The following is a 22216-nucleotide window of genomic DNA, read 5'->3' on the forward strand; positions in this document are numbered from 1 at the left end:
TCTAACTTTATCTAAAGTCTTTCTTTTCTATTTCAACCTGGAGTAATTCTTGAGATTTTAGGTACCTGCTTTATAGATAAGTACCTCCTTATTTTACTTTAAAATTATTTCCTTCAAGAATGGAGGGTTGGGGGGCAGCTAGGCAGCACAGTGGGTAGAGCACCAGCCCTGGAGTCAGGAGGATCTGAGTTTACATCCGGCTTTAGACACATGAAACTCACTGGCTATGTGACTCTAGGTAAGCCACTTAACCCCAACTGCCTCACTAAAAAAAAGAAAAAAAGGGATTGGGGAAGGTAAGGGTGAAGCATACTATCTTTTCTCCTTAGTATTCTACAGTGGTCATCTATTCCTTTACACCTCCTAAAGGAACTTTTAAGAAGAATTTTTAAAAGTTCTACCTGTCTCTGGCACAGGTGTTTAAAACCACGATAAAATTCCTAGGACATTCCTTCAAAAAGGATGCAGTGTTGCTATTGCTGCTGTAGCCCAGCACTGATTGGTGAGGCTAGTGATAATGTATCATCCTAGAGCCAGGAAGGACATTGGATTTGGATCCAGGGATCTGGGTTCAAATTCCGTCTCAGCTACTTTCTACCTAATGACCTCTTTCGGACTATTGTAATAGCCTGAGGGTGGGTCTGCCTGCCTCTAGCCTCTCTCCACCTCCAATCCATCCTCCATCTGGCCACTAAAGTGGCCATCTCAACCCCTATTCGATAAAGTCCAGTGGCTCCCTATTGCCTCCAGGATCAAATATAAAATTCTCCATTTGGCATTTTTCCTTGCTTCCCAGTCGTCTTACATCTTACTCCCTGACAGGTACTCTTCAGTCTAATGACGATGGTCTCTAGGGCTATTCCACAAAATGCTCTTTTTTCTCTTTGAATTAACTTTTTTAAAAAAAAATTTATTTATTTTTAGTTTTTATACATCTTTTATTTATTTATTTATACATTTATTTTATTTAGTTTTTAGTTTTCAACATCTACTTCGGAAGAGTTTGAGTTCCAAATTTTCTCCCCATCTCTCCCCTCTTCCCACCCCAAGACACTGTGTAGTCTGATTACTTCTTCCCCCAATCTGCCCTCTTTTCTGTCAACTCCCCCTTCTCTTATCCCCTTCCCCTTCTATTTTCCTGTGGGGCAGGACAGATTTCTATACCCCATTACCTGTATCTTATTTCCCAGTTGCATGTGAAAACAATTTTTAACATTTGTTTTTAAAACTTTGGGTTCCAAATTCTCTCCTTTCCTCCCTCCTCAACCACCCTATGCTCTTCTTTAGTCCACCTGCTGCCCTCCCTAGATTTCTTTAAATCTCAACTAAAATCTCTTCTTTTATTAGAAGCTTTCCCCTCTTAATTCCATTGCTTTCCCTCTGTTAATTATTTCCTATTTATCTGTAAGTAGCTTGCTTTGTATGTATTTGTTTGCATGTTGTCTTCCCCATTAGAGTAAGCTCCCCGAGGGCAGGGATTATCTTTTGCCTGTTTTTGTGTCTGGCACTTGGCAGGTACTTAATAAATGCTTACTAATTGATTAATTGCCAAGTGGTGCCTCCCCACCCACCTGAAGAGATTGGCACTAGCGTCTGCCCTTCTCCATTGACAAAGAATCAACATAGTGATGGAAGGGCCTAGATTAGATCCCTTTTAAAAAACTCCTGGAGTGAGGGAAGTGGTCCTGGAGGGAAGGCTCATTTCTGAAATGTTAACCCAGGTTATATTTTAGGATATCTTTTCCTTGTTCAAGATTCCTAAAATGATATCTGAAATCTTCTTGAGGCAGATCTCCATGTTTAGGGGGTGGGGGACTACATCAACTTGTACATCTCTAAGCTAAAATGACTTGGAAATAGATGAAGGCTAAATGAAATAAAATTATTTCTGGTAGATTTGACCCCAATTGCGGCATTAGCATTAACATTTTGTTTCTTTGAAACACAGCTGCAACCTCTTAGACTCTCATGGCACAGGGCTGTGTTGCAGTAGAAAACAATGGCTGTAGACAAAACAGACTTTTCCTCCTTCAAAGGAGGATACCTTCCCCACTCTAGGGACCTTCCATCACTGCTTCATCCTTTCTGTTCCATCAGTCTCCACAGCAGGCATAAGGTCCTGACTCACCTCCCTACCATGAGAGGATGTGTCATGCATCAGATTATTGGAAATTGGGTCCTGTTGGTGACAACTCACTTTATTCTCACTATCGGAGAGCATTAAATCCTGGTGGGTCACAATTTCCATGGGACTACTCAGGAACAGATCCTCTTCTAAGCTAGTCTCCGGACTGGGAGTGTCTGTCCTCTTCATAGGAAGGCCTGTGGGTGGTGGGGACTGCCCACACTTGATGTTCTTGACCAACTGTGGCTGAAGAAAGAAGAAAAAAAGAAAACTAGTCAATTCTGGAACAACAGAGCCATTAGAAAGTCTAGAACGAAGGGCTGCCCAGAGTATTAGGTACAAGTAAGAGTATGTTCTAGATGGAACTGATTCGATTCATGAGCGAAGCAAACTAAAGCACATTGAGGCAAGTGACCATGATGAAGGGTTATGATGGTAACTGGTAGCATGTGTTTTTTGAGCTTCCTTTCTCCCTTCCCCTCCTCACAAACCATTCACATTCCTTCCCAATGGTGAGCCATGAACACTCTCATCCAACTGGCATCTTCCTAGATCTCTTTATAAACCTCAAAAGTACTTGCCAGTTCTTTTGGAGCTAATCACCCTCTGAACTTCCCTCTGGATGAACAAGATTCTTTGTGTTCACACCACTACCCAAGCTCCTGCTCCACCCCAAGGAATTTCCTAGCTTTTCACGGTGGGGGTAGGTGGGTGGAGAGGGACCTTGACCCCTTGGAATACTGTTCTAAATAAGATATAGAAAATGCCATTTATTAGCAAAGCTTTTTTTTTTTTAAATGAAACCCTTCAGGGAAGTTTCATTAATGATGTACTTCATCCCTGACATCATCTCTGCTTTACTTTTTGCAAATACCCCTGGTAATTCTATGGCGAAAAGCAATAGATGACAGGAATATGTAAAAAGAGGAGCACAGAAAGGTAGTGAATGGGGAGGACAGAGAAAAAGGTAGGGAGAAAAGAGGAAGGGATGAGGAGGAAGATAAAGAACGAGGTGAAGGCAGGGCAAGGCACAGAAATGAGAAGGGAATAGGGAGAACATTTAAAGGAAGCATATAGTTAAAAGGCCAAGGGAATAGAAATAAAATATTCATTGAAGAAAAAGAAAACTTGAAAAAATAACACTTAAGGAAGATGGGGCAAAATATGTCACACATCTTTGATGCATCTGTGATCCTATGCATGTGGGTACTCTCTCTAGTGATGTAAAGATAGTAACTTGTTCACATCTTGTCAGCCTCTGTACCTCTTGCTTATTATTTCAATGACTCCTGGCTGGACAACTGATGGTACCCTGGGTGTCACTGTTTTAGTAAAGCATGGGGGTTCCTATTCATCTGTAATCCCTTGCTGTCTCTCTTTTTCTCTCTACCTGAGCAGTCTGTCTCCTTTTTCCATCACACGTGTCACTGATGATATCATTTATAACACTTTCCGCAGACCTTTCTTGGTCTGGTAACAAGTTTCTACTTACTTGTGGCCACCATATGCCTTCCCACTACGCTCTGGGTGATCTCGAGTTTAATTCTTCAGACACTATAGCATATATAACACGGCTTGCAGCCATTCAACATCATTGGAAAAATATTGATAAGCTGAACACAAATATTTAGCAGAAATAAATGGCATGTAGAGAGGAAAAGATCTATGTGGTGATTTGAAAGAATACTGATTTGAGGGTAAACAAGGTCAAATAAGTCAATATTCTAAATAATAGTTTTTTACCCTGGATAATCTTTAATCCCAAAGACAAATTCAGCAACTTAGTGCTTTCTAATAGGAACTAATAAAGGTAGGAGGTAGATTTGTTCTTGTGTTACTGGGTCTCTAACAATAGGGTTTCCAAAGGGAGTGTGCTCTTCTTTGCTTCTACCCAAAGGAAGCCCTACAAGGAAAGATCTCTTTATTGAACTGTGAGGCTGATATGTGTCTAGAGATTCATAATCGTATTATTCCATAAGCTACCAACTTCACTAGGTGACCTTAGTATGGACCCATTGGTATTAGGATTTGAGCCTGGCTCCAATATCACAGGTGGCACCCCCACTGAACACACTGAGGAACTTTTGATGTCAGCCTATGAGATGATGAACAGCTGGAGCAGCCTAAGAGGGGAAAGCTATGATTCTAAGACCAGAGGCAAGGGGCAGTGAGTGCCTAATGAAAGCCAGTCAACAAGCAAGCTCAGCAGAAACAGCCAATGAATCAGAAAAGACATGGATTAACAGGAACTACACAAACGACTTACATCATTCATTCCTTTGGACAACCTCCTTGGGAGAGTAGGAATGGGAAACTCCAAAGATTCTGGCCAAAGCAGGACAGAAGTTGGTGTTCCTTTGTTTGGGATAAAAGGACCAGAAGGACTACCCCCAGCAAAGCCTAACTCAGCCTGCAGTTTGAGCATTCTCTTTCCTAGGAGCACCGACTAAGTTACAGATAACTGTTCTCAGTCATTTTAGACTTCACATTCTTTTCTAAAGGAGTCTAACCAATCCCTAAAATGACCGAGATAGAGGTCATTTGTTCTATTTACAATTAGAAAAATAAAGCTGATCTCTTTAGGGAAAGAGCCGGGTCTAACTTTGATCCCACATTCTTTCGTTATTTAATAAATGTTTCTAACACCACCACTATTGATAAACTTTCCATTATCTTATTTTAGCTCAACAGAAATATTAATATTGACCTACACGGATGCTTGGAGTAAGCCAACAATGTAGCAAAACTTAGAACTGAGCTCACAAGCTGGGAAAAGGAAGAAAAGAAGTAAGACAAACAGGTAACCTACAGGCCAAGGGAGGGGACCTTCAGGAAGAATGGACAGGAGAAGAAAAGAAAAACTAATGTTAAAGGACCAGAAAAACAAGTAAGGGAAGGAAGAGTGAGGGAGAAAAGAGGAGAAAAAGAGGTGAATTCAAAGAGGCTGGGAAAGAAAAAGTAAGCAAAAGAAAGAGAAAAGAGACCAGGAAGGGAAGAAGAATGGCAAATCTGGTGGTAAATCTACCCTGTTGTGAGGTGCACAATTTGTCCATGGCACCCGAGTAATTATATGTAAATAGACTGTTTTGTTTCATCGATGTATTTATTCTGGCAGCAGACACCTCACGCTATTGCTTTCCAAAGCGAAAACATTCACCTAAGTAAAAGGGGCTGATTTAAAATCCCCCAGAGAAAAGAAATTCAGATTAGAAGCAGGTGTTCCTACATTACATCAAGTTTTATTGTCTTTACAATTCATACAGAGAGAATTTGTGTGTGAGTGGTGGAGGTGGGAGGGGTTGGAGGTAGTGAGTTATATGTCCATGTGTGAGAGGGGAGAATGGTGGGTGGCACTGAGATAAACCAGTTCTACAAATATTTATTATGTGCCTAAAGCAGTGCTTTGCACACAACAGGTGCTTAATTCATCTCTGTTGAACTGAATTTTAACGATGACTAACTACAATTCACAAATGGAGCAAACTTTTTATCATCTAGACAAAAGACTGTTTTCAAACACACAAACTACCACTGGACAAAAAGCGGTGAAGTCCAGGTAGCCTTCAATTGTCCATCTCAAGAGTCATGACCATAATGGTGCAATGACAAAGAAGGTGGTCAGAACTAGGGAGGTAATTTGTGACAACCTGGCTCACTCGGACACTTTCCCTTTGGTGGCCACAATCTTTCAGCAGGCTGGCAACCTCTGGCTGTAAGTCACTATCTAGTTTCAAGGTTCTTGCTGCCCACGTTTAGTGATCTCAGGCACAACCATTACTAGGAAGTTTTATTCAGAGGGCAAATATCATAGACCAAAACAGGGGCAAGTGCCCCAATACAGAGGTAGGAAGGGGTGGGAAAAGGCAGAGAATCGGCCCCACAGGGAAAGACCCTGGGACATCTACATTAAACCACTGCTGAAAACGGCGGTGGTGGGAAGGAGAGTAGGATGGAGGAGAGTTCATCCAAACCCATTATCTGGCGTTCAATTAAAATATCAACTATTTCTACTTTCATCATTCTTGCTAACCAGGTGCTAAGATCTGTTATTTCTCTGCTGCCAATGCTGTCTGAGCCTTTTAAATTCAATGCAATGCAGCAAAGCTCCTAGTTGCCTTCTCATTTCCAGTACTGTGAAATGGCTAAATAAATTCATTAAACAGAGCTCTGAATGTCACCTAAAATGGCCTGTTGGTTACTTTGGTCTCTGTACTCTTTGATCACTGGCATTACAGGAAGTTTAAAATGCTCTATCACGGTAAACAGTAGTGTAGTAAGGAGAACTTCCTCTTTTTTTGCATGGACTCTGTGATTTCCTTGGGGTAGGAAACTATGGCTGAGGAAATGCCCTCTGCCAAAAGAAGATGGGCAAATTTCATGCATCTAATAGTCTTATAAAAAAAGCTGCTCTGGGTGGGTGGTTGGGGGATGAGAGAAGAAGTGATTTGCCCAGGATCACAGGGCCAGTCTGGCATCAGGGCTGGGCCTTGCAGAACTGGATTTGGCCACTCTTTAACACTGCCTTGGAATTCTTGGTTGAGCTTCACATTTTTTAAAAGAATGATCCTCCTCTTTTGGGGAAGTACTCCTAACATCTCTTCCTCTCATACAAACTGCAATTCATACACTGGAGAGGAAAGTATGGAAACTTGTGCCCTATAGATAAAATGCAGGAAGTGTGACTATGAATGGAGCTACTGTGCAGAATGGAATGTCAAATCAAAGAAGCCACATTTTATTCACTCAGACTGGGGCATTTTGTTGTAATATGGAATGTTGCAGAATGATGTTATGAGAATGCACATACATATTTATGACGATTTTTTTTTAATCCTGTGGAAATTCCCCAGAGGGCCCCACTTTGTGCTTTACAATCCTCACACTGCCAACATAAGCTTCTCCCAGGTGTTTCTTCAGCACTACATGGATTCTGCTGTGAAAGAAAAATGAAGCCGCCACCACCCTGAGCACACTGCAGCTTCCTTCTCTCAGCAGTTACAATTCCAAAAAAAAAAAATTATTTAAATCCCCCCATCAATTTAAAGTAATCAGCTCCATTTAGAAGTTCTTAACAGTCTACAATCTTCCCTTTTGTCCTTGACAGCTGCAGGGGAACATTAAGCGATGAAATTCCCAAACATATTATGTTGCCTAAAGTGTGCTTCAGACAAGCCCAAGCTACCTCAGATGTTTCCTCTCCTGATAGGGCCACAATCTGACAGAGCCCTGTCACCACGTCCTGACTCATAATTTTTAAATTCCTTACCTGATTACCACGGTCAGGATAAATCTAACTCAAGTCTTTCTTGGTATACACCTCATGTTCCAGATCTGATCTCACAAAGATAAAGACCACTCTACTCACTTCCCTACTGCAAGGTAGTTTTAACTAATATTAAGGCTGATCTGTCCAAAGCAGGCAAACCTCAAAGCTTGCAAAACCATTCAGAGCCACAGAACAGTGCCTTTCTCTAGAACCACTTCCCCGTTAACCACAGAGGGACATGAATGAAGAGGCACGGGCGGTCACCTGCACCCAAAATTAAGGGTAGGAGTGTGGGCTTATGGTTAGTGATTAGATTGGGTAGGCTGCATGGATTATATACAGCATACCTGTATGAACACTAGAGGGCCACCTCTCCAAACAGCTCCACAAGAGGTTTGGCTCTGGAGCCGCTGAAAGTTTTCTTAAGCTTTAAAGGAAACCTGCCAATGTTACTCTTTTCCTGGGGCATTTCAACAGAATCTTGTTTAAAACAAATTTCTAAAAAAAAAATCAGCTAGTCATTTCGAGAGTTAATTTTCTGCCAAGTAGGTGTTCTTCATGACCCCGTTTCTCCTTGCAGACATACACACGCCCAGACGTACAAATGGTCATGCTCACACCAATGAACACGCACCCCATGCTGATGCATGTGGGTGGGCAATCCTTTTGTGCAGCTCACCAAGACCAGTGTCATGTTTTCATGGGTAAGGCAAAGCACTCATGCAAGTCCACTTGGAGTTACCAGTGTTTCTAAGACTTACCAGGAACATACTGCTTAGTCGACTGCAAAATAAAGCACAATCTTTGGGGATGACTCAGTTATTGATTACAACACACCAATAATCACATTCTCTATGATGATGGCAACCACTTTGTTCCTTGGACAAGTGGGTCTCCAGTTTTTGTTTTTGCATTTTAAATGCAAAATTAAATTTTGCATTTTAAAACTGCATCCCCAAACTGGAAGTCCCACAACTAGGTCCATGTGGCTGAATTTGTTCTTAAAATTCAAGGACAGGCAAATTACACGTTAACAGATGTTATCAAAGCAAAAGCCAAACTGGAAGTTGTTTCTGATTTTCTTATATATTTCTTCCCTATGTCAATGGACTTAAATTGGGAGGGAAAAGAGTAAATGACAGAGAAGGGAGGTATTAATAACTTAAAATGACACTAAGCCTTTTGGGACACCCTAAATGTTATTTGCACAGCACCTTGAATATAAGTAGGCATTTGACAATCTGGTGATTGATTTTAATTTTTCATTATTACACAACTATATTTTTCAGTCTTTTGAACTTAACTAATGTTAAGGGTGCTCTGTCCAAAAGGGACAAACCTCAAAGTTTGCAAAAACATTCAGAGCCACCACAGGTAAAAAGTGCCTTTCTATGGCACCACTACCCCATCACCCACAGAGGGACATGAACTATGAGGCACGGGCGATCACCTGCAGCCAAAATTAAAGGTAGGAGATATGCTATACTGGGAAAAGTGGGAGCCTATGGTCAACTTAGTGCTGAAGTGGGGACTTTGAATGACACAGCAGAAACCATTTAAAACTACCCATAATTATGTAACTGTTTTTAAAGCACCTCTAGCACAGAGGTTCTTTTCTTTTTTTATTGAATTTTATTTTATTATCCGCTCCAAATTCTCTTCCACCCACTGAGAAAGCATGAAGAAACAAAATCCACTGCAAATACGTATAGTCAAGTAAAACAAATTCTCACATCGACCATGTTCCAAAATGCACATCTATCTATGGCTCTATCTATATTTATCAATCTGCACTGACCAGGAGTTCTTCACTTTTTTTGTGTCATGGCAGCCTGGCAAAGCTTAAAGACCCCTTCTCAAAACAGTGTTTTCAAATGCAAGTAATACACCACATAAGAAATTACCAAGGAGGTTTAGAAGCTAGTGAAAATAGGGATGGAATTTTTTCACTCAAGTTCATGGCTTGTCTTGTCAAATCTACCCCACAGGGTCTATGGACTCTGGGTTAAGAACCTGTGGTCTAGAGATTTCCTGTGCAATCCTGTTTTCTGATAGGACAAAGCTAGAAAACTATCGATTTAAAAAAAACCAACTACTGCTTAATTCAGGACTTCTTAGAAATGGAAGTAATGTTTACCAGATAATTATATTAGATAATTGAGTTTTTAAGAGGGAGAGGGGTAAAAGCTTGCTGTCAGCCTTCTCTTTCAGTGTCTCCTCCCCTTCCTGTTATGATTATTCTTATTATTTTGTTTTGTTTTTAGGCAATCAGGGTTAAGTGACTAGCCCAAGGTCACACAGCTAGTAAGTGTCAAGTGTTTGGTCTGAGGCCAGATTTGAATCAGGTCCTCCTGACTTCAGGGCTGGTACTCTATCCACTTCGCCACCTAGTTGCCTCTCTGTTACTCCTTCTAACCCACTGCTCCTTCTGGGTGCTACAAATGTAAAAGCCCAAATGACGGAAGCCACAAATAGGATACCACTAGGAAAAACTAGAATCACCTTAGGGGAGGAATCAAGGCCATCTAGAATATTAAGGGGATTCATGCATCAGGTAGGGAAAGAGTTATAGTGCATGTACTTTGAAGGTTCCTTCTAACTCATGATTCTCTGATGGAGTTATTGGTGGACAGTGGGGCCAAGAGCAGAGGAGGCCAGAGAAAAATGTCTGGGGCTCTTCCAGCAGTTAGTTTTTTCCCCCCTGGCTTGCTGTTCTTACACTATTTGTTATGCTCTCTACTTAGCTGACGCAAATACCTGCCTGCAGAACTTGCTAGGCACTGACTGAACAATGCTTCAGGTTCAGAGCTTAGTCAATCTTGGGTAAGAACAATGAGGAATTTTAAAGAAGGTAGCAAGTTTCCTTCTATATGTTTGAGGTCACACCATTCTGAGCTAAATAGTAGGTAAATAGCAATGCTTTCAACTGTTCATTAGCTTGGATTTATAGACAGGTAGTAATTAGGCAACCAGCCTTATTCACAAAGCAGACTCCTTGGTGTGCTGCTAGAGGGTTGTGTGTCCTCCACAAAGGAATCTGGATGAATTCCTAACGCTTCTCAAGGTAGTCCAACCTGAAGCCTCTTTACTCCTCTCCCTTCCCTTGGACATTATCTTATATTATATTACATTATATCATAGTGACTTATTCTCTTCCATCATCAAGTGGGTGAGGGGACTCCATTTGATTCAGTTTTATGAAGAAACATTGGCCAACTGTGGAAAATTACCAAGGAGATACAACACTGAGGGCGGGAAGTGAGTTTCTTGGAAGAATCATGAGAAGAATGAAAACATCACAGATTTCAAGCCCTAAACTCTGAAGTGGCCTTTGGGTGATGCCACAACAGATAAAAAAGAATGGAGCATTTGCTAAGCACTCCTTTCAGCAGTCAGAGTTGACTGAGGAGTACCATACTGGGGTTTTCCCTCTCTCATCCTAAACGTTCGTCTTTTTCCTATCACCTTCAATGTGGACACTCAGCTAAAAATGAGGCTGAAATTTTGGGGAAAGAAGTAGATACTGTCAGGCAGGTGAGAAGCAATAAATTGTGGATATCCTCCTGATGAATGAAGGGTTCTTACAGGACTGAATGAAACTCCTCACCACGGCCACCTTTTTGCCATCCGGATCTTTGTATATGACCAGACTAGAGACCTCCCCGTTTTCTTCTTCTGCTGGGCCCCAACTTTGCAGCTCTTAACTCCCCGTCTCAAGCTTTCTTACCTGATGAGTTTTGACTTTGCCCAGAATGTTGTCCTGTGATACTGCTTGAACTGTCTGCTCACTTTCTGCTCCCCCATCAGGGATAAAAATACTGTCATGGGAAAATGCCCGGGTTCCCATAGCAGAGCTGAAGGACCTAGAAGGCAAACCACGTGCTTCATTTTATTAAGGTGATTAAAAATTGTCTTTGCAATTCAGTTTTCAATCTTCCCTATCTAAAGCTTTTCTCTCTGATCAAGGACTTTCGAAATTTTGTTCTTTGTTGTAGAGCAGCACAGTTGGCCAGGATGATGAGGGTCATAGGCCCAAGAGAACACATCTCTTATAGGGTCACGGTGTAGGACCACTATGCTGTGAAAAGTCAGAGGCAATTAAAAAGTTAAGTGGTTAAGAGATCTAGCACCTAAGCTTTTGAGGAGGTTTTTATTTGCCCACTGTGATTTGAAGACCTTTCCCTCCAGTGAATGCTATTGCCATCCTACATGTTAGATTACAGACTCCCTGTGGGTAAGGATTGTTTCATTCTTTGTATTTGTGTCCTTAGTGCTTAGCACAGTGCCTGGCTTGGTACATAGTAGGCTCTTAATAAATGCTAATTGGTTGATTGACTGTTGGCTGAATAAATCTTAACCAATCAAGTCAAGTCAAGGCATATTAAGTGGCTCCACAGGCGTTGCAGGGAATTCAGTAGTCAAAGACAACCTTTCCATTGAGGAGTTTATAATCTACTAAGGAGAAAATATAGACATAGGGAACAATTAGAGAATAAGGCAAGATGAGACTATTTGTTTTAGATTATAAATGCTATAGAAATTCTGAAAACCAACAGGCAGCTCCTATTCTGGGGCCTGGACTTTCAGGGAAGGCAGTGTTCTGTACCTGCCACACATTCAACAAGGATTTGCTGATTGAGGAGATGGAAAGTCAAAGGTTCCAAGTACAGGCCCAGAGAGGGTCTGACAACTAGCTAAGTTTTGAGAAGTTCATCACCAGAAGGCTGGAAACCAGGTGATCAATTAACAGATAAGCATTTATTAAGCACCTACTATGTTCCAGGCACTGGGGGCAGAAAATGAAACAATCCCTATTCTCAGATTATATTCTAAAGGGGGAGACAACATGTACATATATCTGTATGTGTTTTTGTATCTGTATATAAGTAATATGTACACACATACATATATACATATATATACATATGTAAAGAACAACTATTTAGAGCCAACAAAATAAAATACAACTGCAATTTTCTGACCAAACTAACTCACACAACTCAACTTATATGTGAGTTGCTATCTGCATTGGTGGAGGGACTATCCATACCATTGAAATCATGGCTCTCTTAAAGTATTTGAAGATATAACAAGAAGAGATTGGATTTGAAGGAATATTTCCATTGTCACAGAGGCAGGGACAGGGCATTACAGGTAAGGGGAACATAACATGCAAAAACAGAGAGGCTTACTGAACATGGAATGGTTTCAGGTGATGAGGAGCCTACCTGGAGTCAGTGATTTATGTTAGAGAATGGTTGGAGATAAGATTAGATAGAAATGACAGGAAAGGTCCAATGGGTGATGATCCTTGGACCCCAGAGTAAAGGAGTCTTGACTTTATCCAACAGACAAGGAACCCAGGGAAGATTTTTAAGAATGGGAGAATGATGATGGAAGAAATGTTTGGGTAAATGGCAAGGTATGAAATGGCTACTAAATATCCTGGAACATGTAATAATAAACAAACCTCTGTCACCATAAAAATAGTTTCAATAGCTCACATGTTTATAGGCCTTCACAATTTACAAGGAACCTTCCTCACAACAATCCTATGAAGAAAATAATAATAATGACTCACATGTCTATAGCACTGGCAGGTGCACAGAGCACTTCTCTCACAATATCCCCAAGGGGTAGATAAGGCAAGTATTTTACTTAATTTTTTTTTGGTGAGGCAATTGGGGTTAAGTGACTTGCCCAGAGTCACACAGCTAGTAAGTGTTGGTGTCTGAGGCCAGATTTGAACTCAGGTCCTCCTGACTTCAGGGCCGGTGCTCTATCCACTTCCCCACCTAGCTGCCCCAAGGCAAGTATTTTATAGATGAGAAGGCTGAGCCTCCAAAGTGACCGGCCCAATGTCATACAACTAGAAAAGGGTTTACCCTAGGATTTGAACTCAGATCTCTAAGTCTAGGCTCTTTCCTTTATATCATGCTGCCCCTCTTGAATAACAGCTCACATTTCAGAGCACTTTTCAGATGCAACATAGCGTGGGGGATACAGTGCTAGCCTTGAAGACTAAAAGACCAGGGTTCAAGTCCCGGTTTGATACATCCCGGCTGTGTGATTCTGGGCAAGTTACCCAATCCCTCAGTCTGCTAAGCAACCCTTCAAAATTCTAGTTATAGATAAAGTGCTAACCTGTATTAGAAGGGGGAGTTCCTTATGCCAGTGAAATTACAGGTTCAATTTCTTATAGCTTACAAAGCATTTTTCTTTTTTCTTTTTTTTTGGTGAGGCAATCGGGGTTAAGTGACTTGCCCAGGGTCATACAGCTAGTAAGTGTCAAGTACCTGAGGCTAGATTTGAACTCAGGTCCTCCTAACTCCAAGGCTGGAGCTCTTTTCACTGAGTCACCTAGCTGCCCCTACAAAGTACTTTTATTGCAACCTTTTGAGGTACATAGTAGAAGCCTTATTATTCCCATCTTACTGATAAGGAAACAAGTTCATAGATACTAAATGACTTTCCTAGAGTCATATGGCTAGCAGCTATAGAGGTTGGGGCTTAAACCTGGTCTTCTGATTCTAGGCTCTTTCTCCACTTGGACCTAGGACACATCCAAGAGCTCAGTTTCTTGGCATTCACTTGCAAGCTATTAGCGCACACCAGGCTAGCAGCAGGACAGATGACTTGCACGAGATGGGTCAGGCATGCTGCCATTGCTTTCAGGCATTAAGTGTGCAGGGATGGCAGGTCAACACTGCTTGTTTCCTTTCCCCACAAAACTACAGAAAAAGCTTACTCCAAGGTCTAATGTCCAAATGCCGCTTGCGGTAGAGCAGCCCTAAAGGGCAATCGATTGTCATTATTATCCCTGCTTCACAATCCTCCAGTTCTGTGGGTAGGGCTCAACTCTGTAACACTTATTTTCTACCCGAGGCTAGTCTCTTTTAGGAAGATCGATGACCACATCGAAACATCTGAATGTCTAGATGCCCTGTGCAGTGCTTGGCTTCTTTCCCCAGCTATGCCCCTTCAAGTACCATCAAATTCAATATCAAAAACTCAAAAAATTCTAAACAACACCCTAATCAACACAAAAAACAATCCCAATCAAAAACAAATCCAAATCAACATCAAATTCAATCCCCCAAACTCAAAAATCTCCAACAAAACCTGCCAGAAAGTGACACCTGTGGTCAGGGAGCTACTGGACATTACTTTTCCTCTAATCATGCAAGGCTTCACACATAGGAGCCATTTTCTAATAAGCCTCAAGATACTTAGTAGCTCCAGGTTTCACATTCAGACTTAGGGGTCAAATGGAGGAAAACGAATTCAGTTAAAATGTTTATTCTCATCTGGAGAATGGAGAGGCTGTGATGTATAGTCAGACAATCACTGGATTTGAAATCAGAACACTTGGAGGGTTGAATCCTGGCTCCAGTGCTTACTGTGACCAGAGGCAAATCATTTATCATCTCTGAGCTCTGAGCTCAAATGAAATAAGGTATAAAAGTATTCAGGAAACCATTGGTAGAGAAATGGGTATAGAAGAGAGAATTCTGCCTTAGAAGTAGGTGGGGGAGTCATTACAAAGTAAAGTATTGTGATTTGTAAAGGGAAAGGAATAGGGATGGGATCTTGTCATTTCACAGGTATAGAAACAACCAGAACTTTCTCTACTTTCTCTGTAGATTAGCACCTTCTCTGCAATTGAAAGCTTCGCCAAATTGCCTGTAACACCAGGAGACTGAATGACTCTTGCATAGCTGCTATCTGTCAGAGGCGGGTCTTCCTGGCTCCAAGTTCAGCTCTGTACCCACTACACCATACTGCCTCTCAAAAGTCTAAAGCACTATATAAAAATGAGTTATTGTTGGTATAATCTATTGTTGGTATAATCTTCATCATCAACCATCCCTTGTCAGACTTTCCGTGGCTTCAAACATCCAGGACATCATCATGAATATAGAAAGAAACCAAAAAACCTCTCCGACTAGGACTTTATTTTATAGGGGCGACATAGAACATTCTTCATAGGAGGTCTACTGAATTATTGACTTACAGTTATATGCAAAATTAAGGCTACTGATTTAAGAAGTCTGGTTATCTGGTTTCACTTGGCAACCTTCAGTCTGCTGGAAATCATTGCAGCCAGCAGATAAGAAGGGAGTAGCGATGGTGGAGGGATTTGGATACAAATGGAGTGGAATGTTAGGAGGTTGTTGCTAGCAGATTTATTGAGAAGTACCCTATGATAGTAAGGAAGCAAAGAGAATCACCAACTAGGAAGATTCAGCAGTCAGTAGTGAGTTAATAGCTTATAAGTTAAGTTAATGCCAGGAAACTGGGCTCTTTGATATGCCCTATGTGTAGAGTTAGATGCCCAGAGACAAAAAGCTCAAAGCAACCCCTGCAGACCTCATTGTTGTAACATGAGATGACTTATATAATGCATTTTTTTTTTAGGCAATTGGGGTTAAGTGACTTGCCCAAGGTCACACAGCTAGTAAGTGTCAAGTGTTGGGTCTGAGGCCGCATTTGAACTCAGGTCCTCCTGACTTCAGGGCCAGTGCTCTATCCACTGTGCCACCTAGCTGCCCCCATATAATGCATTTTGTAATCCTTAAGGCGCTCTATGAATGTCAGTTATTATTATTACAGCGCGATAGGTAATAATGATTACCTTAGTCACCAAGGAAATGTTAAATCATGTTCAGTATACTCTGTTTAGGAAGGCAGGGAGGTGTGTAGTTTATTTGGGAAGATTTCTATTGCAAATGGTTAAAATTTAAAACAAAACAACTTTCAGTTCTTAAGGGAGTATGCTTAACACATACCTAAAACTGCATTCCTCCACAATGTCAGAAAAAACAAGGACCTGCTCTATGTGTCCAGATTCACGTTCAATTCAATTCAAACAAAGTCCTTGTCACAGCCTCCCTTCTCCATTTCATCCCCACATATACAATTAAGCACTCAAACTTTCAACTCCTTAAGAAACTCCTTGGAACAAAGGTCCAGTTTTCATTATTGAATGATCTGCTTTCTTTGTCCTCTCAGTAAACTTACCACAAATTCATGGTTATGAGACAGGAAAAAGAAATGACGAGTTTTGACTTAATTTCTTTGTGGTATATTACACAATGAAATTACTGGTCCAATCCTTATCCCTATTACACAAATGGCATTCATTCATTCATACACATGTTCATATGCTGATATATCAAAACGCATTTACACACACATATAGGAGAGTATATATTGGCTGCTTAATAAATATTTATCACTTTGCTTCTAACCCATTCTGATTTCCTAATTCATTCATTCAGACAACAAGCATTCGTTGAATTTACTCTGTGCCAGGCACTGTACTAAGAGTGCTGGTGATTTTATGTGTATATGTGTGTGTGTGTGTGTGTGTGTGTGTGTGTGTGTGTGTATGGAGAGAGAGAGAGAGAGAGAGAGAGAGAGAGAGAGAGAGAGAGAGAGAGAGAGAGAGTCTCTGTCTTCAGAAAGTTTGCATTCTATGGGAAAGGGGACCACAATATGTAGATAAGTAGGCATACATACATATATATGTTGCATATATTTACATGTATACACATACATATACATACACACATACATATACATACATACATATATAGTCAGCACACTGTTCTCACTCTTCTTCATCTGGTACTGAAAGTATCATTAGAATATGAGCTTTTTGAGGGCTGAGACTGTTCCTGCCTTTCTTTTTGTCCCTAGTGCTTACCACTGGCTGATACAGTAAGTTGACTGGTTGACTGAAAGATACCAAAGGCTCATCTCTATATACCTGTACAGTCAATAAGGTTGGACTGTCTCTTTTCCCTTCCACACACATCCGTGAGATTGCGTGCTGACTCTTGCAAACTTCCTTAAGTTGATTTCAAATAGTTATTGATTCTGGGATGAGGTATAACAAGGTATTTACTCCAAGAGATTATCTCCGATCCTCAGTTACCTAAAAAGAACGCTGACACTCAGTGTATCAGTACACCAATGAATGCATGCATGAGTGATATCCTGGACAAAGAAATTAAACACCTTCTGGGAGAGACAAATCTTTGATGGAATCTTGGTGGCTCTATAAATACTCACTATCGCTAATAAACAGATGAGCTAAAAAGAAGAGTAAAAATCTTTTAAGTCTCAGTCCCAAGGAGTTTTAGGATTTTCCTTATAGTGCTTTTGAATATGGCACTATTATAGAACTATAAAAATAAGTTAATATGGGAAAATGTCTCCTATCCTTTCATTTAAGAAGTAATCTTTAGAGCAACTTTATAAAAAGAGCAGCAGTGTGAAGATATGACATTGGGGCATTATGTTAATACTCTATAAAGAGAAAAGTATAATTACATACCAGAAATAAAAAAGTGCATGCATTTTCAAAATCAGATTTGAAAAGTCAAGAGATACCTTAACAGTATAGTTTTCTTTCAGTATTGAAAATTCTGTATGACAACAATTTTTTGTCCTTCTTTTCCTCAGGAATCATCACTTCTAGGTTTATTGCTTTTACAACCCAAAGAATCATGTTTAGAATTATCTATATTGTATTTTCAATACAATGTCTTCAATCTAGTTCACCCCATTTTTTAGATAGTCAGCTGTGTTAGAAGGGATTCTCTTTTTAGAAATGAAAAACTGGAAGGAAAAAAATCCCAAACCTCTCATATCTGTGGAAGAAGCCCATCCTTTCTTTTCTTAAGAGTTGTGCCTGTCTCCCAAATTGTGGCTTCCAGGTTTTCTAGCCACGCCAGATTCCCACTCAGAGCACACTTACGATTAGGTGACTTGTCAGGAAGACGCAGCAGGGTGAATTTCTACTTTTTAACTTTCTAAGTTCCATTTTCTTCTCGGACTCTTTCAGTCGTGAATGATGGATGGACTTCCCACTGCCTTCCCCAGGTTCCTTCAGCTGAGCAGACTGCTGGTTCTTGCCCAGGGATAGCACATCATAATGAACAGAGTGAAATATCTTTCTACCTAACCTTCCAATCACCAATTATCAAGCATTTGGCCTAGAGTTCACCTTGCACCCTTTTAGACATAAACAGTTTCCCTGTTCAACCAATCAGTGTGCTTTTCAGTCCCTCTTCCTCTCCATCAAAATATAATTAGCCTTTTTAAAAATGTATGGCACAGGAAGGGTGCTGGTATAAAAAAATCAATTTCATCTAATTTCCTGTTGATACCTATGAACTGCCCCTTAGCAACTGATGTAACTGATGCCATGAAACAGAATGAGATCTTTGGGCCACTAAGTTTTCTCTAACCTTCATCAAACTACACCAAAGAATGCTTACATTTAAATTAAAACTTTTTTTTTCCAATCTGCATTTCTGATGACATAGCGCAATGCTTCTGGTGGGGCGGTGTCTTTCAGCTAAGTAGGAATACATGAGGTAGCCCTCTGTCATGCACAGTGGTTACTATATTTGGAGATAATCTACTCTGATACAGGAGGATATCAAAGTCCACAGAAGCTGAGTATATTATTGCCTAAGGGCACAGAGCTAGTTAGTGACAAAGCTCCAACTAGAACCTTGGTCTTCTGGTTCTGAATCTAGTATTCTTTGCATTATACTAGGCGCTGGTATTATCTCTGGCAGGCTACTGTTAGATGTAATAACTGGGAAGAGGACTACAATAGCAGGGATCAGCTTTTTTTTCCTTTGGAAGGGGGGAGAGGGGAGAGGGAGACTGATTCTCCTTCTCTGGCCCAGGCTGGCAGTATAGTGACTATTCCCTGTGTGATCCCATTGCTGACTGGCATGGATGCTTTTATGTGTTCCATTTCTGACCTGGCGACTTTGTCCTTCCTTAGGCAGCCCAGTGGCCATGCAATTTGACTGCCCTATCCCTTCCCCCAGTAGATTGGCCAGTCTAAAATAAGTGCTATCCACTGCAAGGCTCTGCTCTGTGTTAAGCCAACTTGGCCTAGGGGCAAAGTGACTTCTCTGTCACCAACACCAATACCCTGACCCACAGTGAATTCTACGAGGACTCTCCAGAGAAAGAAAGATCATTGAGGCCCAGCTGTTTTGGAGTTGTGAATTTCCTTGGCCACAAGATTCCTGCCCCCAAGATTCACATGCTTAGTATTCCGGCCAAGCTAGCCTTGCTGTTACCAGAAATCAATATTCCACCTCCTACCTCTCTTTGTTTCTTTCTACATGCAGTCTGAGCCTTCCTCTGCCCTACAATAAACCTCCTTTTGACCTCTGCTTCCTTCAAGGCTCAGCTCATGTGTTCAGCTAGGAGGCCCAGTGGATCGAGTAACTGGTGTCAGGGAGAGCCAAGCTCAGCCTCAGACACTTCCTAGGTATGTGACCCTGGGCAGATCACTTCAACTGTCTGCCTCAGTTTCCTCAGCTGGGGAATAATATTGTCAAATGTGGATAACAGTAGCACCTGCCTCCTAGAGTTGTTGTTAGGATCCAATAAGACACTTTGATCTTGAAGAGGACATCATTCTGTTGGAGTCAAGGTACAATGTCTGACTGTGGTGGATCAGACCAATACGAGCTTGGAATGCTCTGCCACAGGCTGGGCACAAATAATAAAGCACTTAGCACAATGCCTGGCACATAGGAGGCACTTAATAAATGTTCATAAGCATTTATTCCTGATCTCCCTAGTTAATGCTCTTTTTCTCCTCAAATAATTGTGTATCCTCTACTTATCTCTTTGCTACTTGTATCAACCCAGTAAAATATAAGGGCAGGAACTAGACTTCATTTTGTATTTGTATCCCTAGTTCCTGGCAAAGTATGTATCTTACACATACTAAGTGCCTAATCCCATGAACAGGGAGAGTAGCTGACTGCTGACATGGTGAGTATTGTGACTCCTTTCTAAGTCTCCACCAGGGATCTGCCACAGTGACACGCCCACCACCTGGTTAGGTGGGTCAAGGCTTTGCCTTCAGAAGGACCCTAATTACAATATAATATATTACTTGAGATGCATAATGCATTAACTCAGTAACAGTCATTTAAGGGATTACTTGAAGAGTCCTGAGCAGGGGATGAGAAGAGTACATGTTTAAGGGCTGAGGGAAGAAACCTGGAAGGTCAAGGACTGGAGGTGATGCTGGGAAGGGATAGGCCTGGGTGAGGCTGAAGAGGGGACCTAAGATGACGTAGGGAGCCACTAAGGGAGACTGAGGGTCTAGAGAAGGAATGACACAAAGGGCAGAGAGTGTCCAGCCTTAAAATAGATTGTCTACTTCACAACTGTACTAAGAGCCAGTTTTGCCAAGCGGTAACTCTGAATCACCACTCACACTTTTTATCTGTTGTTTGCTCATACTCCCAGCCTATTACTTGACTTTTAACTCTTTGTTAAAGTAGGACTCTGCTTCCAGGGTGGAGGGCACACTGTCCCAACCTTCAGGGGTTTTGAGCAGCTATTTTCAGAGATATTTCTAGAGACCTATAAGTTTTTAGTACTTCCAAGTTGGTATGATCTAAGGAGAGGTATTTACTACTCTCCAGGCCTGTGCTCTGGTCTGCCTTACACTTGTTATCTCCTAGACCAGGCCTACCAAACGATTTCAGGCAGCCCCTGAAAAATGTAAAAGATGTGGTGGTCCGAGGGCCACAAGTTGTGCAGGCCTGTCTTAGACAATTCTGAAATTTGTGAATGCAGGGAGTTATGGTTCTATTAATCTCTGTCAGAGGGACTCAAGTACTCAGAGTCTAACAACTTCTAAAGGGACAAGATCTTGCCTTTTGTGTGGGGACAAGAATCAGGAGACTTTGTTTGCCAGTCTTTTCTGGGAATACTAAGAAAAGCAGTATCATGGTCTCTGCACTCTTTCTTTCTCTGTCTCTCTCTGTCTCTGTCTCTGTCTCTCTCTCTCTCTCTCTCTACACACACACACACACACACACACACACACACACACACACACACACACATCTTTCTATAGCAGCCCATATCTTTAAAATCACACATTGACAGAAAAATGCAGAAAATACAAGGTCCCCTCGTATTTTTTGATTAAAAAAAGCATTAGATTCAAAAATGAAGGGGGAAAAAAAAGCAAGCCTACAGTCTCTTCAACAAAAAATCTCTCATGCTGGTCCAAAACATTTTGTTTTCCCAGCCTAGGCTTTCTTGCAACGGAATATCTCTGTACTCAATATGGGACTCACCAGATGCATCTTATCTAGTTACCTCTACTCTGCCCTTTTCCAGGAATACCTTATCTCTGGAACTCTATGCTTCATAAGACCTCGCTAAGTAGTGCTGCTTCCCTACCTGGGAGATAAGTGGGAAAACAATCAGATTTAATAGACAGAGACTTTGCCCCTCCCTATGAAACCCTTGCTTTTCTCTGCATCTGGGAGTATGGGGTTCCTATTCCAAAGCGGTGTGGCAAATACTGCATGCCAGATTGGGAAGACTTCCTTTTGTTGGATTTCCTTGACCTCCTCCCTTCCTCTTGGCCTGAATATCATCTCAGCTGAGGCCTGGATTCCCCAGCTGAGTTTTGGACATATCTTGCCCCTGTAGAGATCCCATTATGCCTTGATCTCTTAGGTGACTAACCCAGATGTGTCCTTGCCTCCTAATCCCCTCTTCTCATGCCCCTGAGTGTTTCAAACTAGCCACAAGCTTTCCTTTGAATGAGTTAAAACAGGATAAATAAAGGCCTATTGCTTTTTGGTGTCATTGGTCTGCTTTCCTGCTTCTCTGGAAGTCTCTAAGGTCCCCTGAAAGCAGCTGCACAGACTAGAACAATAGGTCAACATAAGAGAAAATTCACTGGTAAATGTAACTGAAGAAATGGCTTTGTTCAATGATCCTCTGATGATAAATGACAAATGAGGCAT

General features: G+C 41.3%; 1 protein-coding gene across 2 annotated transcripts in view; it reads right to left on the reverse strand.

The window, feature by feature from the left end:
- Positions 1–22216, reverse strand: part of CRACD (capping protein inhibiting regulator of actin dynamics) — a 287106-nt gene that overhangs the window by 28446 nt on the left and 236444 nt on the right. For both annotated transcript variants that reach the window (XM_078148212.1, XM_078148213.1), the window contains 2 exons: positions 11119–11254; positions 2198–2371 (listed from right to left, as the gene is read on the reverse strand). In XM_078148212.1, the coding sequence (XP_078004338.1) occupies positions 2198–2371; positions 11119–11238 (294 nt within the window). In that variant the 5' untranslated portion in view covers positions 11239–11254. The remainder of the gene's footprint in view (positions 1–2197; positions 2372–11118; positions 11255–22216) is intronic.

The sequence above is a fragment of the Phascolarctos cinereus genome, unplaced genomic scaffold (genome assembly GCF_003287225.1).
Source record: "Phascolarctos cinereus isolate Bilbo 61053 unplaced genomic scaffold, phaCin_HiC Scaffold_9;HRSCAF=440, whole genome shotgun sequence".
NCBI lineage: Eukaryota > Metazoa > Chordata > Mammalia > Diprotodontia > Phascolarctidae > Phascolarctos > Phascolarctos cinereus.